The 15734-nt window shown below is 43.9% G+C and overlaps 1 protein-coding gene across 10 annotated transcripts in view; it reads right to left on the reverse strand.

Moving 5' to 3' along the window:
* Positions 1–1378: 1378 nt before the first annotated feature.
* The window catches only part of LOC140459645 (AP2-associated protein kinase 1-like), a 130988-nt gene continuing 116632 nt past the window's right edge, over positions 1379–15734 (reverse strand). For all 10 annotated transcript variants that reach the window (XM_072553966.1, XM_072553970.1, XM_072553967.1 and 7 more), the window contains one exon: positions 1379–8856. In XM_072553966.1, coding sequence (XP_072410067.1) covers positions 7790–8856 — 1067 coding nt within the window. In that variant the 3' untranslated portion in view covers positions 1379–7789. The remainder of the gene's footprint in view (positions 8857–15734) is intronic.

The raw sequence follows: 15734 nt of genomic DNA on the forward strand, positions 1-15734 counted from the left end.
CCGCTCCCCACCCTATCTTCTGCATACAAACTGACATTTTTCTAGCTACCATCAGTTGTGATGAAGGGTAACTGGACCCAAAACATTTACTCTGATTTCTCTTCACCGATGCTGCCAGATCTGCTGAGCTTTACCAGCAACTCCTGTTTACGTTTATGTAACACCTTCACAAAAGACATCAATCCTAAACAATTATTGCATACCACTAAATCTGAACTGCAGTCAGATTTTCAGAAAACAATTTTTTCCCCAGCTTAAGTTCCCTCAGACAGCCACTTCATTCAACAACAGAAATTGCTGGAGAAACTCAACATGTCTGGCCGCACCTGTCGAGAAAAAAAGTCAACACATCTGTTTCAGTGACACTTTTATCACCGAAATGTTAACTCTGCTTTCTCTCCAGCAATGCTGGCAAACCTTCTGATGTTTCTCCAGGACCTTCTGGTTTTGTTTTAGGTTTCCAGCGTATGCATTTGTCGGTTTTATTACAAACAGTTGATTCATCTGTTTTGTGTGCGTGGCTGATGGTGCAAAAAGGGCACAGTTAGTGACAGCAGCCTGGTCTTCTATTTATGCCTTGGGAACATTTTGATTCATGCCCCAGCCACACAAAAAGAGCACACTCAAGCTTAGTTTTCTCTCTGATCCAAGATTTTGGGAAAGCAAATCTGAGCAGGATGTAAACACTTAATGGTAAGGTCCTAAAAAGTGTTACTGAACAAAGAGGCCTTGGAGAGCAGGTTCATAGCTCCTTGAAAGTAGGAGTCACAGGTAGATAAGATAGAGAAGGCGGCATTTGGTTTGCTTTCCTTTATTGGTCAGAGCACCGAGTACAGGAGTTCAGAGGTCATGTTGCGGCTGTACAAGACATTGGTCTGGCCACCTTTGGAATATTGCGTGCAATTCTGGTTTCCTTCCTATTGGAAGGATGTTGTGAAACTTCAAAGGGTTCAGAAAAGATTTACAAAAATGTTTGGAGGGTTTGGAGCGATATGGGCCCGGTGCTGGCAAGTGGGACTAGATTGGGGTAGGATATCTAGTCGGCCTGGATGAGTTGGAGTGAAGAGGCTGTTTCCATGCATTACCTCTCTATGACTCTCTGACATGAACTGGGCAGCACTTTCCAATCATTACATGGCAGCAGATGAGATGACATGTTCAAGCTCAGGAATAAGAAGTTCAGCATTCTAGTTTCAAGGTAGCAGTGACATTAAGTGACCAAGGCTGGCAATCATCATGCATAAAACATCAGTAACAGAATATATTTGCGTGAGAATTAGTGACCGATGAATCATTCTCTCAAACCATGCAATCATTAGTTGTAGCAGGCATTGAAAGAAACAACTTGCCATATCCACCAAAAGTAAAACATGACACGTTTTATTCTCAACAACTTCACTTTAATACAGATGTTTCGAAATCTTTTTTTATAATTTCTTCACGAAAACTAGAGATATACAGCACTATTGAACACCGGAATACAATTAAAATGAGCTGCAGTGGGAAAAAAGTTAATTATTTCTCTCAGAGGCACATGAACAAGCATGGGGTGTGGGTAAAAGTCAATACATCCAACCCAGTTCAGATGCAGAAACACAAATGATATTCAGTATTTAAAATCCATCCAGGGCTTTCTTTGGGTGACTTCTTCAATGCATGATTGCTGTCTATATTGCTTTAAGGAAATCCAGTCTTGAACAGCAGTCATGTTGTCAAGCAGTAAACATAAATTGAGAAGTAAAATTCCTTCACCCGACAACCCCTGATCAGGCCACAAAAATGAAAATAAGCACAAATCTGATTCAATTCACCACTTCACACTTTAGTGTAACCTTAGTCAGTTCACTCAACCCATATCTTCAGCATGTACTAATTTTATTACTAATTTCTATTTTTAATCCTTCTTACTTAAACATTGTGTAAGCCATTGGGGAAAATCAACAAAGTCCAATCCCTGTTGTGGAAGCAGAGTGATCCAAATGGTCATCTTGCTCAGCTTGTGCTAAATTCACACATCTGGGCTTGGGCACTGGGTCAAGAGCAAGATTGGCCTTCAATATCAATGGGCCTCAGGTGGGAGAAGAGAAAAGACAGGGTTCCTGCTCGTGCTTCCTCATCTCCAGTGACACCAGCTGCAAAGTCTGGATTCACCTCAGGTTACAGTGGCATTTGAAGGGGATACCAGCAGTGATTGGGCTGCCAATGCTGATCCCAATCATACCCTCGCAAGATGCACAGCTTTGGACTGGGAAACGAGCAGTAATCAATAAGTGGAAACACTCAAATGAATATTTTGCACAGAGCACTGAAAATTCATTTCAATGCAACAAGAAATCTTGAGTGCATGTGCAGGGCCAGTTCACAATGCACTGAAATTGGGGATGGGGTTAAAGATGCCCTGCCCCCATTGCAAGCATGAGCTTTTCAAAAGGTGCATCCATGAAGCTAAGAAGCTGTAAACTATTTCGTGAAAGCAGAGCCGGTAAACACTGCAAATATGACATGTTCTAATCGGTGAAACAAGTTACTCAACTGAGATCACAAAGGAATGTCATCCATAAACAGTTCAATCTGAAGTGTTGCTTCCAGCATTTTGCTCCTCATCCTGTCATTTTGCACTCATCAAAAACACTTGTCTTTTCACTCTTGAAATTATCCGGTGTGAGGACTGCATAAATGTTTTATGCATTCACATTAAATTCACTTGCCTAATTGATTTGACGATTTACTTTTCAATCAAAAAATTAAACATCTCAATAAAAATAGCAAAATAATGTCTTGCAAATGGTGTAGCCTCAGGGCTCTCATCAGAGTGACAGTGAGTTGATTGATGTCTCGAGGCAAGATACAGTCAGAGGCCTGGAGGATTGTGAAAAAAAAACACCCATGTCATCCTGCTGAAAAGGTAGAATAGAGTTGGGCAATGCAAGAAGTTTGGTACATGGCTTGGAGTGTTGGAAAATCAACCCTGTAAGTGCACCTACTTGGTTTCAACAGGTCATTGCAGTCGAACCCATCAGCCAAATAAAAAGATCATCAGCCAAATCTTCTTTTCCCCCAGACCAATCTCCTTTTTAAAACATTATTTAATAGCCTCATGTGTGTTAACAATGATATGGAACAAACAAGGCTGCAGCTCATTGCCTTTGGTAAACCTCTGATTTGGTGATGAATAAACCATGTCAAACTGACCTGAGCCTCCTTTTGTTGAACAGGGTTTCTGTTGCCTGTGCACTGTTCAGACATGTGACAGGATCTACGCTGTCTCACCAAAGCCACCTTATCCCTCCCCTCCATGCCTCATGCCTCAATGATCCTCAATTTCAGAGCTACAATTCCTCAGAGCACCATTCTCCCACAACCAGTGACCATTGAAGAAGATTTGTCAATCATTCCCAAATTAACAGGTGGTTTTCTACTTGGGGTATATCTGGAAAGGAGAATAAAAATGCTTAGGTAGTGAACTTGTAAGTGGCCCAGATGAATCTGCAGAAGAGAATGCAGTCGGGAGAACCAAGCTGCCCTCAGGATTTCTACAGCAACACACAACTATGGGTTGTCAAAACAATTGAGACTTGTAAAATAAGTTACTACTGCCTGGGAGAAACCTATACTTAAAAACCAAAGATGCCTGAACCTTAAAATGGAACTTGGTAAGCGCATTGTTGTTGTAGTTTGCAAAGATGAGACCCCCTGATGGGAGACAAGCCAAATATTCCTCAAATGTTCCCTTTTCTTTTTGACTTGTTTGGTTGCTCTTAATTTTGACAATCTCCCATGAATAACGATTTCCAACCCCTCAATGCCCCCATTACCTCCAACAGCACTGATCCAGTACTCTCAAATGCCTTCCAAAGTCGGTATTATCTGCACAATGACACTCCAACTCTGTTACTTCTCTCTTTTGGTTAACGAGTTTTAAAACATAGGCAGGAGTGGGATTCAAATGTGTGTCACCACAAGAGAGTGGAACCTTAATCCACTCAGCTATGCAACCAGAACAAATGAGCTTGTGTGAAGCTATGCTGTGAATTTTTTTGAAAAATGACCAGTGAAACATTTGGAGCAAGACTGCAGCTTTTGCCTCAGAACTGAGCAAATTTCTATCCCATAGCCATGAGTTAAACCAGCTCACTGTCCATACTGGAAAGGTGTGCAGCAAGTTCCAGAATGTGCCTGCATCTCTATTTGTGCCAGACAGCTCTCAAAATCCATCAAGACAGGCCAGACATTCATGCATAAAGACATGCATAAAACCTTTCACTGAGACAGCCAAACCCAAGGCCTTTGGATTTAAAGAGCAGAAACATACCATTCAGCTAAAACACTACATTATCTGCACAATCTCTGACAGTTTCTTTTGTGCCAAAGTGGGGAGTGTTTCCAAGTATCTGTGTACATTCAGAATCTCCGAAACCAATTCAAAACGTGATGGGGCAGGGGGAACAAATGGATAGGAGCCAGAAAAGTCGCTGCAAAGTCGAACTGTTTTAGTCCAACACTTGCTCAAACCACTGCTGTCTTGGACCTTGGAGAAGCACAATGAAGTTCAAACAGCCCAAGTCTTTCAGATTCAGTTCGGACAAAAGAAAAGGTGGAACAAACTGCTAAAGCCAAACAGAGACAATAAAATCTTATTCTCAGAATGAAGGGAAAACACAGTGCGCAAAATGATGGCCAGCATCGTAAGTAGTATTGGTATGTCAGTTAGGTTCCTGCCTCTTGCAGTCCTGCCCTGCTAGATGACAACAGCTTTCAGGCAGCCTGTGGCCACTTTGTGGAAACTTCGCAAAGGAGGCTTGTGGCAGGTTTCCTTTATCAATTCATAACTGGTGACTCCCTTAAAATAAAAAGGCAACTTGTGGAAACCACAAATGCTGGGCCTACATGGTAGAGCTGTCAGTTATCTGCAAATTGCACCGAGGTTCTGACATTTCTAGGGACACACACAACATCAGAACTGGTCTTCCCTTTGTCACGGTCGGGGCAGAAGTATCTTATTCACAGTCCACAAGGTGTGTCAGGGCAGAAGTAGGTTATTCATGGGCTGACGATAAATTGCATGGCTTGTGGACCCTGGAATGTTGGAGCTGACAGGGAGAGCGAAAGGGTATCTCAAAGAGGGAAAATATTTCCTTCGGTGGGATGGTCCAGAACAAGTGGGTATAACCTCAAATCAAATGCAGAGCTACTTCATTCAAAGGTAATGACATGCAATACTTTGACACACAAGTCTGGAACTCTGTTCAAAAAAGCTGCTGAAGCTGGGGCTGAATTGAAAATTCAAAACTGGGACTGATAGCTTTTTATCAAGTGTGAGCTTACTCAGCGTGGTAGTTCAAGTTCAGATACAGATCAGCCAGAATCGAATTAGAATGCCAAACAAGCTGGATGAGCAGAATGGGTCGCTCCTGTTCCAATGTACTTTGTGCATACTGGCTGACTGTCTGGATGTTACCAACAGTTTCTGTTCGTGAAAATCCATTATTCGTACCAGTCTACTGACTCGTCTTCTGGAATCACGTTTTATCCTTGTCTTAGCTTTCACATGCAACACTGTGTGATATATAAGCAAGAAAAATTTCCCAAGAGGCTCCTGACTCTTGCAATAAATCGCAGGCCACTTGACCAAATATCAATCCAGGAAAAGCCACATGAGCAGGTGACAGGAGTAGAACCTGCATGGTCAGCAGAGTTCTAGACAAGGTTCCTGCCCCTCAGGTCTCTCTAATGACCAGTTTTGAAGTGTAGATCCTTGGGGAGGAGAAGGTGGGGGAGAAGAGAGAACCTAATGCATTGACGCTGGAGTCTCATCATGAGAAACTTGCGACAATTCAATGGCAAGACAATTTCCATGCTCACACAGGGAAGACAGCAAGGTTTAATGGGATCCCAATAAATATGTCAAGTTCTTGAACTGCCATTTGGTTCGTGAAATCCTACCAAATTTAACAGGCCAGCAAAAGTGACCACAGAACAGAGGCACAGTTTTTCTCAGACTGGGTTTGAAATTCATCAAAGGCAGTACATCTCTCTGCTGTCTTCCTCCTCACTCAACATATTTTCCACATGCACACGGCAACTGAGAACACAGCACAAAATGTCACTCTAAACCTCACTGCACCCTCTGGATCAGTCAAAACAAAGTGGCAATCCGAGAGCTTATTTCCCCCAGAAACAACTGCACCGATTTCGTTGAATTCCTGACTTCATCCATGACGGGTCAAGCCTGGAGAACGGAAGCTGCAGACAAACTAAGGAGGCTTTTCTTTTGAATGGAAATATCTTCTGGTATCCATAGCGTGGACCATGAACAATGTATTGAAATTCCAAAGATCTGCAATTTTTAAAAACTAAGGAGGGAACCTTTGTGCCAATACCTTATTTGGCAATTTATTTTGCAGCATTTTAACTATTATTGCCAACATTGCCATTCAACTTCTTCTCTCATCAGTGCCAATGCACTTCCAAACCCAGCTCCTTCAGGCATCACTACCTGAGAACTAGTACTGGACGACAAGCTGCTGCCTTGCTTGCAAGGCAGGGTGGTGTGACCACCACAAAGTTTCACGAACACTTACATATTAACACTGACCGTAAACTACGTGCATCTTCAAATGTAGTTTAGTGATTGTGATTTGTTTGGAAATTAAAATAATCTTTGTTGATGGACAGCACACTGACTGTTGAAGGGAGTGGTCATGTACTTGAGCCAAAAAAAATCATTTCTCAACATATACCTCTTCTGGGTAAATTGCAAAATTCTTACTGGGGATGAAAGTTTGGGGTGTAAGTTAATTGTTTCAAACCTCCTCAGCGTATTTCTTTTGTTTATTCCAAGAACTTGATATCTCCGGGGGAGTCACTCAAACAAAGGATGTCAGCTAACTTCTGGTGACACTCAGAGTTGCAATCATTGTCTCAAATCAATGGGCAAACACTGAAGGAATCTATGATTGTATCACTCAGATCTAGTGTTCATTGTGCAATCAAACAGCACTTACACAGCACAAAGTGTCACTCTAAACCTCACTGCACACTTCTGGAAGGGCAGCAGTGTCAAGAATAGCAGCAGAATTGTGTTACTGTCAATGTCGAGAAGCACACAGTACCCCAATTCAACGTCTGGAAATAAACAAGTCTGCTTTTAAAAGGCACTGTTAAATTACATTTTTTCTCCTTCAATTTATAGTTAGGCAGCTTAGTAACATTTGGTTGTATGGTAGTGCTTTATATTTACACATTTAATGCAGTGTATAAAAGATAATCATGTCCACAAGGAGGCAAATCACTTGAAGGACTGAACACTGTGCAATGTGAAACATGAGTCTTGTGCGATTTTGGTCATCCCAGCTTCTAAACTGAGGCTGAAGCTAAGATCAAGCACACAACCTCAATGAAGAGGTGTGAAAATGCAGAGAGATATCCAAGCGAACTGCAAACGTGAGCCACTTGATGTTCTTTGCACATTGTCGAGGCCTGGGTGAACCATGCTTGTCGGGAATCCATAAAACAGGCACGATGTGGAATCGGCTTGAGGCTTGACAACCTTCAGTGCCTCGATCAGGTTGAAGGTGGTGATCTTTTCTGCCACAATTAGTGTCTTTCAGAGCAATACAAGATTATTTGCACAATGCCATGGCCTGAGATTTCGACAAATTAGCAGGTTCGATACAGTTCTGTGAAGGTGATTATAAAGAGAGCATCATGGTCCTTAGCTGGCCAAGTGTTTCTCGTGAGATGCTGCAAATATGAAATCCATGCTTCAGCCAAATCACTCACTCGCACCTTAAGGCTTTGGATTTCGGGATTTAGAGGGAAAAGGCGCTGCAGCAAAGGGGTCAGCTTGTGAAGTCCTGAGGTGCAGGGAGGCAGGGTTGTCAGCTCCTCGCACTCCCTGCATTTTATCAGGAGTGGCTGGCTGGTTCTGTCGCTCATCCTCCACCTTGTAGTGACGTGAGTATTTGGCCAGGGCCCGAGGTCGGAAGGGCTGAGGGCTCACAGCCGCCAGTAACCCTTCTTGACTCAGAAAGGTGCCGGGGAGTGGGTGCATTTGGTGGTTTGCAAAGTCTGTAGAATTCTTTAAGGGCTCCATTGATCGGTGAGCTGCCGCTACATCCCTGGACTCTTGCTGGCCACTGGCTTTGAAGGTTCCGGCAGGATGCTGGACTCCCCCGGACGATTCGGTGCACGGCTCTTCGAAACCAGGGAACTTACTCTGGCTGACCTGAAGGCCACCCTGGGCCGTGCCACCGAGCTGAGTGTGCTCGGGCATTTCTTCACCGGCATTTGTGACCGGCGGGTAGGGAACTGTCTCCTGCAAAGTTGCCAGAGTTTTCTTCTTCGAGAACGGAGCCCTGGAGAAGACGTCAACTTCCTCAATTGGATTTCGAGCGGGGCTGACTTTGGCCTTGAAAGGGGCCTTGGTGAAAACATCGACGGTGCACTCTCCGACCTCAGCACTCCTTGGGCTTCCAAAGGGAGCTGCGGAAAACACATCCGTCTCGACCGTGCTTCCTTCGCTTGTCTCCTTGGCTGGGGCTTCCGACAGAGTTGTGGCAGCTGAACGGACGTGCCCACGCCGTCCTTCGACCATGTTCGGGCCTTTCCCGGTCTCCTCGTCCTCTTCCGAATCCATCAGGAGAGGTCTGTGGCCACTGCTGTCCAACAGGTCGCCACCATCTTCGATGCATTCGTCATCGCTGCTGTGCACAGAGTTGGAGTTGGTTAGATGGGCTTGGCCAGGCCAGTTCATACTCAGGTTATCACACCCTTTGGATTCACCGAGCTCAGAAGTGGTGCTCGCAGTCGCCAGGAACTGCTCCGTGGGAAAACTGGTTCCATCGGCTGGGAAACCTGGGAAGAGAACAACAGCTGGTTATTCCACAATGAAAGCAGGGTGGCGCTCCCTCAGCGCACCAAGATCAACACTGAACCCACAGAAGAATCATGAGGTCAGAGGAACATGAATAAATTCCCAATATTTTCCAAAGACAATCTGCTGCAAGCATTTATACCACCAGCACGCAGGAGTCCGGGCCCCACAGTGCACTGAAATGTCAGTGACAGCACGTTGTTTTGGGAGTCACAAAAAGCACTGCTAGCTCATCGCAGCAGTCAAGTGAAGAGGTTTGATCGGACTCTGCTCATGGTGCGATCAGGGTCAACTGACCGTGAAAGATCTGGGCTGCCACAGCCAGAGGAAGGTCATTGCAAACTCGCCAACGTCTGAACCCAGAAGTTAGTTGGGGAAATATAATGCTTCCTATGTTCACAGATGGACAGAGAGAGCAGTTGGGACGGACAGAGCAATGGACCGGCAAGCAGACAGGGGCAGGGCAAGCGGGACAGAGTGAGCGAGAGGCTGGATTGTGAACGAAGGTGGCAACACACGATGCTGTTCTCCACATACCGAGCTGCACTCTGCCACTTCTGGAAGACTCACTTATGATCTGCAGCAGCATCAGAGCATGAACCCATACCAAATATCAGTTTTCTAAAAGCTTTGGTTCAAGGCTTGTCCCTGTCTTCAGTCACCATCCCTTTCCCTCTGATTGAGCACTAACTAACTACACTGTGAGCCAAATCCCAGCATGTTCAAAGCTACTGGAAGAGGACTTCACACCCCAACACACACTGCACTTGTGCCTTCAAACACATTCCAGCCCCTGACTCCTCCTTGCTTTATTCAGGACACAGTGGTCTGTGAAAGGGAGAAACACATAGACTGCCTTTGGTGCCATGGATCACTCTGTTGTCACAATACCTCAGTGACAGGAACCAAGAAGCACTGCATCTGTGGAAGCAGAATGGGCATTTGAGTAGGCACATGAATAACAAACACATGCAGTCACGAGGAAAAGGTACCTAGCAACATGACTCAGTTGGAGATTATCTGTAAAACTCTGAAGGTACAGAACTGATGAGACACGATTATTTCAAGAATTCTCAAGCTGATTAAAAAGTGCTTTGTGGGCGTTCTGCAATCAAAAATGCTTTGGCATGTACTCTAAGATAATTGACTGAGCAGGAGAATTCCAGAAGGAATTCTGGAGACTACGGAAGTTGAGAGAAGCTTGAACTGAGATCCCAGTTCCACTGAACAATGGAGAAGTTTAAGCAGGAACCTTGGGCCCAATGAAACACCAGACAGACCTGGTTCCTGTATGTTAACTGCCAAAGCTCACTCAGATCACAACAGAGTTTCCTGTACTTTAGTGCGAGAAGGCCACAAGACGTGGGCTTAGCTAGATTCCAGTTTCTGAATCCCCCCATCTAATCAATAATTATAACCTTCCAATTCTTGATGCATGCTTCTGTGTTGACTCTCACCACCGCTATCTCCAACTATTGCACAATAGAACATTGAACATTACAGCGCAGTCCAGGCCCTTCGGCCCTCGATGTTGTGCCGCCCTGTCATACTAATCTGAAGCCCATCCCACCGATACTATTCCATGAACGTCCATTTGCCTGTCCAATGACGACTTAAATGCACTTAAACTTGGCAAATCTACTACCATTGCAGGCAATGCATTCCATATTCTTACTATTCTCTGAGTAAAGAAACTATCTCCGACATCTGTCTTATACCTATCTCCCCTCACTTTAAAGCTGTGTCCCCTTGTGTTTACTGTCCCCATACTTGGAAAAAGGCTCTCCCTGTCCACCCTATCTAACCCTCTGATTAACTTGTACGTCTCTATTAAGTCACCGCTCAACCTTCTTCTCTGTAGCGAGAACAACCTCAAGGCCCTCAGCCTTTCCTCATAAGACATTCCTTCCATACCAGGCAACATCTTAGTAAATCTCCTCTGCACCCTTTTCAAAGCTTCAACATCCTTCTTATAGTGCGGTGACCAGAACTGTACACAACACTCCAAGTGTGGCCGTACCAGAGCTTTGTACAGCTGCAGCATAACCTCCTGGTTCCGGAACTCAATCCCTCTATTAACAAAGGCCAAAACACTGTATGCCTTCTTAACAACCATGTCAATCTGGATGGCAACTTTCAGTGATCTGTGTTCATGGACACCGAGATCCCTCTGCTCATCCGCACTCCCTAGAATCCTACCATTACTCCAGTACTCCGCATTCCGATTACTCTGTCCAAAGTGTATCACCTCACACTTGTCCACATTAAATTCCATTGGCCACCTCTCAGCCCAGCTCTGCATCCTTCATCCACTATCCACAACTCCACCTACCTTCGTGTCGTCCACAAATTTGCTAACCCACCCTTCTATGGCCTCATCCAGGTCATTTATAAAAATGACGAACAGCAGTGGACCTAACAGTGACCCTTGCGGTATGCTGCTAATAACTGGACACCAAGATGAACATGTTCCATCAACTACAACCCTCTGTTTTCTTTCAGTAAGCCAATTACTTATCCAAACTGCTATGTCTCCCACAATCCCATTCCTCTGCATTTTGTATAATAGCCTACTGTGGGGAACCTTATCGAACGCCTGAAATCCAGATACACCACATCAACCGGTTTACTCTCATCTACCTGTTTGGTTACTTTGTCAAAAAACTCAATAATGATTCGTTAGGCATGACCTACCCTTCACAAAACTGTGCTGACTGTCCCTGATCAGATTATTCTTTTCTAGATGGTTATAAATCCTATCTCTTATAATCTTTTCCAACACTTTACCAACAACTGAAGTGAGACTCACTGGTCTGTAATTACCAGCGTTGTCTCTACTACCCTTTTTGAACAGAGAACCACATTTGCTATCCTCCAGGCCTCAGGCACTATTCCTGCAGACAATTATGATTTGAAGATCAATGCCAAAGGCTCGGCAATCTCTTCCCTTGCTTCCCAGAGGATCCGAGGATAGATCCCATCTGGCCCAGGGGACTTGTCTATCTTCACATTCTGTAATACCTCAATTTCTTCTAGTCTAGATGAAAGTATCTCTGTGTCTTCCTTGCCAACATTGTCATTTTCTATGTTGAACACTGTTGAAAAATATTTATTTAGTGTTTCCCCTATCTCCTCTGCCTCCACCCACAACTTCCCACTACTAGCCTTTAACTCTCGTCATTCTTTTATTCCTGACATAGCCATGGAAAGCCTTAGGATTAACCCTGATCCTATCCACCAACAACTTCTCATGTCTCCTCCTAGCTCTTCTGAGCTCTCTTTTTAGGTCTTTCCTGGCTTCCTTGCAACCCTATAGCGCACTGAGTTTTCACATTTTGCCCTATCATAAGCCTTCTTCCTCTTCTTGACCATAGATTCCACTTTCTTAGTAAACCACAGATCACGGGTCCTATAACGTCCGCCCTGTCTAACAGGTACATACTTATCTAGGACACACAGGAGCTTTTCTTTGAATACGTTCCACATTTTTAATGTGCTCATCCCCTGCAGTTTCCTCCCCCAATTTACGCTTCCTAAATCTTTCCTAATTGCGTCATAGTTTCCCTTCCCCCAGCTGTAACCCTTGCTCGGTGGAGTACACCTATCCCTTTCCATCACTAACGTAAATTTGACAGAATTGTGATCGCTGTCTCCAAAGTGCTCACCTACTTCTACATCTAACACCTGGCCAGGCTCGTTACCCAGTACTAAAGCTAAAGTGGCTTCACTCCTTGTTGGCCTGTCTACATACTGTGTCAGGAAGCCCTCCTGTACAAACTGGACAAAACCTGACCCATCTATAGACCTCGTAGTGTTCCCAGTCAATATTTGGAAAGTTGAAGTCCCCCATGACAACTACCTTGCCTCTCTCACTCCTATCGAGAATCATCTTTGCAATCCTTTCCTCTATATCTCTGGGACTATTTGGAGGCCTATAGAAAACTCCCAACATGGTGACTTTTCCTTTCCTGTTTCTAACCTCAGCCCATACTACGTCCTTTCTACAACTGTAATATTGTCCCTGATTAATAATGCCACACCTCCCCCTCTTTTACCATCTTCTCTGTTCTTACTGATCATAGAACTTGCAATTTATTAAACATAGAGTCATTCAGCTGTACAGCACAGAAACAGATCTTTCGGTCCAACTCATCCATGCTGACCAGATACCGTGGGTGGCACAGTGTCTCAGTGGTTAGCACCTCACCTCGCTCGGGACCTGGGTTCGATACCTGCCTCAGGTGACTGTCTGTGTGGAGTTTGCACATTCTTCCAGTGTCTGTGTGGGTTTCCTTGGGGTGCTCTGGATTCCTCCCACAATCCAAAGATGTGCAAGTCAGGTGAATTAGCCATGCTAAGTTTCCCATATTGTTAGGTGCATTGGTCAAGGGTAAATATAGGGGAGGGGAAGGAGTTTGGGTGGGATCAGCATGGAACTGATTCTCTGGCTCCCAGCTAAAACTTGACCAGCAGCTTCAAACAGATTGCTCGCTAAAACCAAACCAAGCCTGAAAATACCCTGAACTGGGAGAACTGGCCACCCCTTTCATTATACAAATGATTTTCAAAAACCCTTTTGTCTGAGGCAGTATCTGTTAGCCATAATCAAAGAGCAAACCTCGGTCAAATCAGAACCTCTGGCATTGACAAATGTTTTGAAAAAAAAAGGACAATATAACCTTTTTAAAGGAGCAGCATCATCACAAGTGGCTATGCAAACATCGGAGGTATTAGCAAAGCTGCAGGTCATGCCTCACTAATGGATAAGATACGATTCTGGAGAAAGTGCTTCCAGGAGGCAAATCTGCCTAGTTCTGAAGACAACCAATGTTCGAATTCCAAAACGCACAACAAGCACACACATTGAGCTTCTTACACTTGGTGTTTTCATTCCATCTATCTAATACAAACAAGGAAAATACACAGAGGAGAAAAGGGCCATTTTCTTGGCCACTGGATCACAGCAGTGTTCTCTCGTACAGGAAGCCAATTGGAAGACAGCACAAAGAGGGGTTGACCTAGGCCTAAGTTGTTGGATGAATGATGTAACAGACTGCTTGCTTAGATAAGTCAACTGGATATTTGAGGGTGGCACCATACAGATGAGAACGAAATATCACCGCAGATCTCCCAGGAGTTGTTCCAAGCTAGAACAATACAAGCATCTGCTGGAAATAATGGCAGACTGAAGACAGCAATACATACAGATTGCAGAATTATAATCTTAAACCAGATTTAAAAAAAAAATATTGTCTCATCAGTCCTGCGCTTCTTAGCTTCAGATGTATTTTACCACTAAGCCCAATGTTTACAGTGGGTCAACAAAAAATGTTTCCATTTTGGGGCACACAAAATTCACTTGGCATTTTAATTCTGCAAATGCAAGCAACTCGATGGAAGCACACAAATGGAATTGGTTTCAACAGCATCACACAGACTGACAGCCAGTTCACAAGACGTGCAGAGTCATACTCAACATGCAACAGAAAAACAAAAGCAGTTTCTGGATACTGTACACTATGTCCATCACTGTAAAACTTCATCCTGCTCATGAATAATACAGTCTGCAACATGCAGACAGAATTTCAAATTCGTAAACTAATACTGACATTGTGCATCTTAGTGTAAAACCCTTCATCTTTTTGGATTGCGGATTTAATCCACACACTGACTTTTCAAAAATAAATCTCACCAAATGCTGAAGCATTGCATCAAACTGCTGCAGAAATAAACAGATTAGGGCTGAAAGCTCATTGCGGATGTCACAAAAATAAGTTTGAACAGGATTCTGAACCATCAGGTTATCCAACTGCAACTGGAATTAATTTTTGACATTCAGAAGGTTTCAGAAATGCACTTAAAAAGGTTCTTACCTGGGCACACTGACCATTAGGCTTTAAAAGGCCATGTCTGCCAACTTCCGGGTGCATTTACACAAAAGCTCAGGTAGAGTTTCGTACAGTTTAGAAACTGATCAATAAATTGTTCATTTTATTTCTCTTGTCCTCACCTTTTGATGGTTTTTCATCTCGATGCATTTTCATTTTTGCAAACTCGATTCTATACCAATGTACCGCATGGGTTTGCAACAGCAACATTTAAAAGTAATGTTCTTCATTATCTTTTAAAATACAAGTGCATTAATTTCCAACTCATCACTCGAATTTGGGCTGGGGCTTTGTAGTTGTGCACTCATTTTCAGCTTCCCTCCTCTGCTCAGATTTCCCATTGCCTCAGTCCATCAGCATCAACAAGACCATTAATAACACTGGTCGGATTTGACAAAACTGCTTGACAACACCACGTTGCTTAAACCCACCTCAAGGGGAGTACCAGTAATGTTACCCGTGTAACATGACCAACTACCAATGCCAACATGGAACAAAGTTGCACTTCATTGGAAACACTGAATTGTGGACCCACCATCATGAGAAACCAGATGGATACCCAACTAAGGTTTTCTGTATTTATTCACAGGATGTGATAATGCTGATTAGACCTACATTTATTGCCAAAAGGGCCATTAAGAGTTAACCACATTGCTGTGGGTTTGGAGTTACATGTAGGCTGCACCAGGTAAGGGTGATTTCCTTGCCTAAAGGTCATTAGTGAAGCAGATAGGTTTTCTGACATTTAGCCATTATTTCATGATCCTCATGAGACTCTTAGATCCAGATTTTCCTTGAATACAAATCCATCTTCTGCCACGGTGGGATGTGAACCTGGATATCTGGTTGAACAGTCTAATGGTAATGCCATTGGGTCTTCACCTCCACTTAAACTGAATAGAAGAAATGGTCATCTATCCGTGGGGTTGGGGGTTGAAGCCAGGTCTCACAGCACTGTGAATCAGTTTGCC

Source organism: Chiloscyllium punctatum, chromosome 35, assembly GCF_047496795.1.
Source record: "Chiloscyllium punctatum isolate Juve2018m chromosome 35, sChiPun1.3, whole genome shotgun sequence".
In the NCBI taxonomy this organism is placed as follows: domain Eukaryota; kingdom Metazoa; phylum Chordata; class Chondrichthyes; order Orectolobiformes; family Hemiscylliidae; genus Chiloscyllium; species Chiloscyllium punctatum.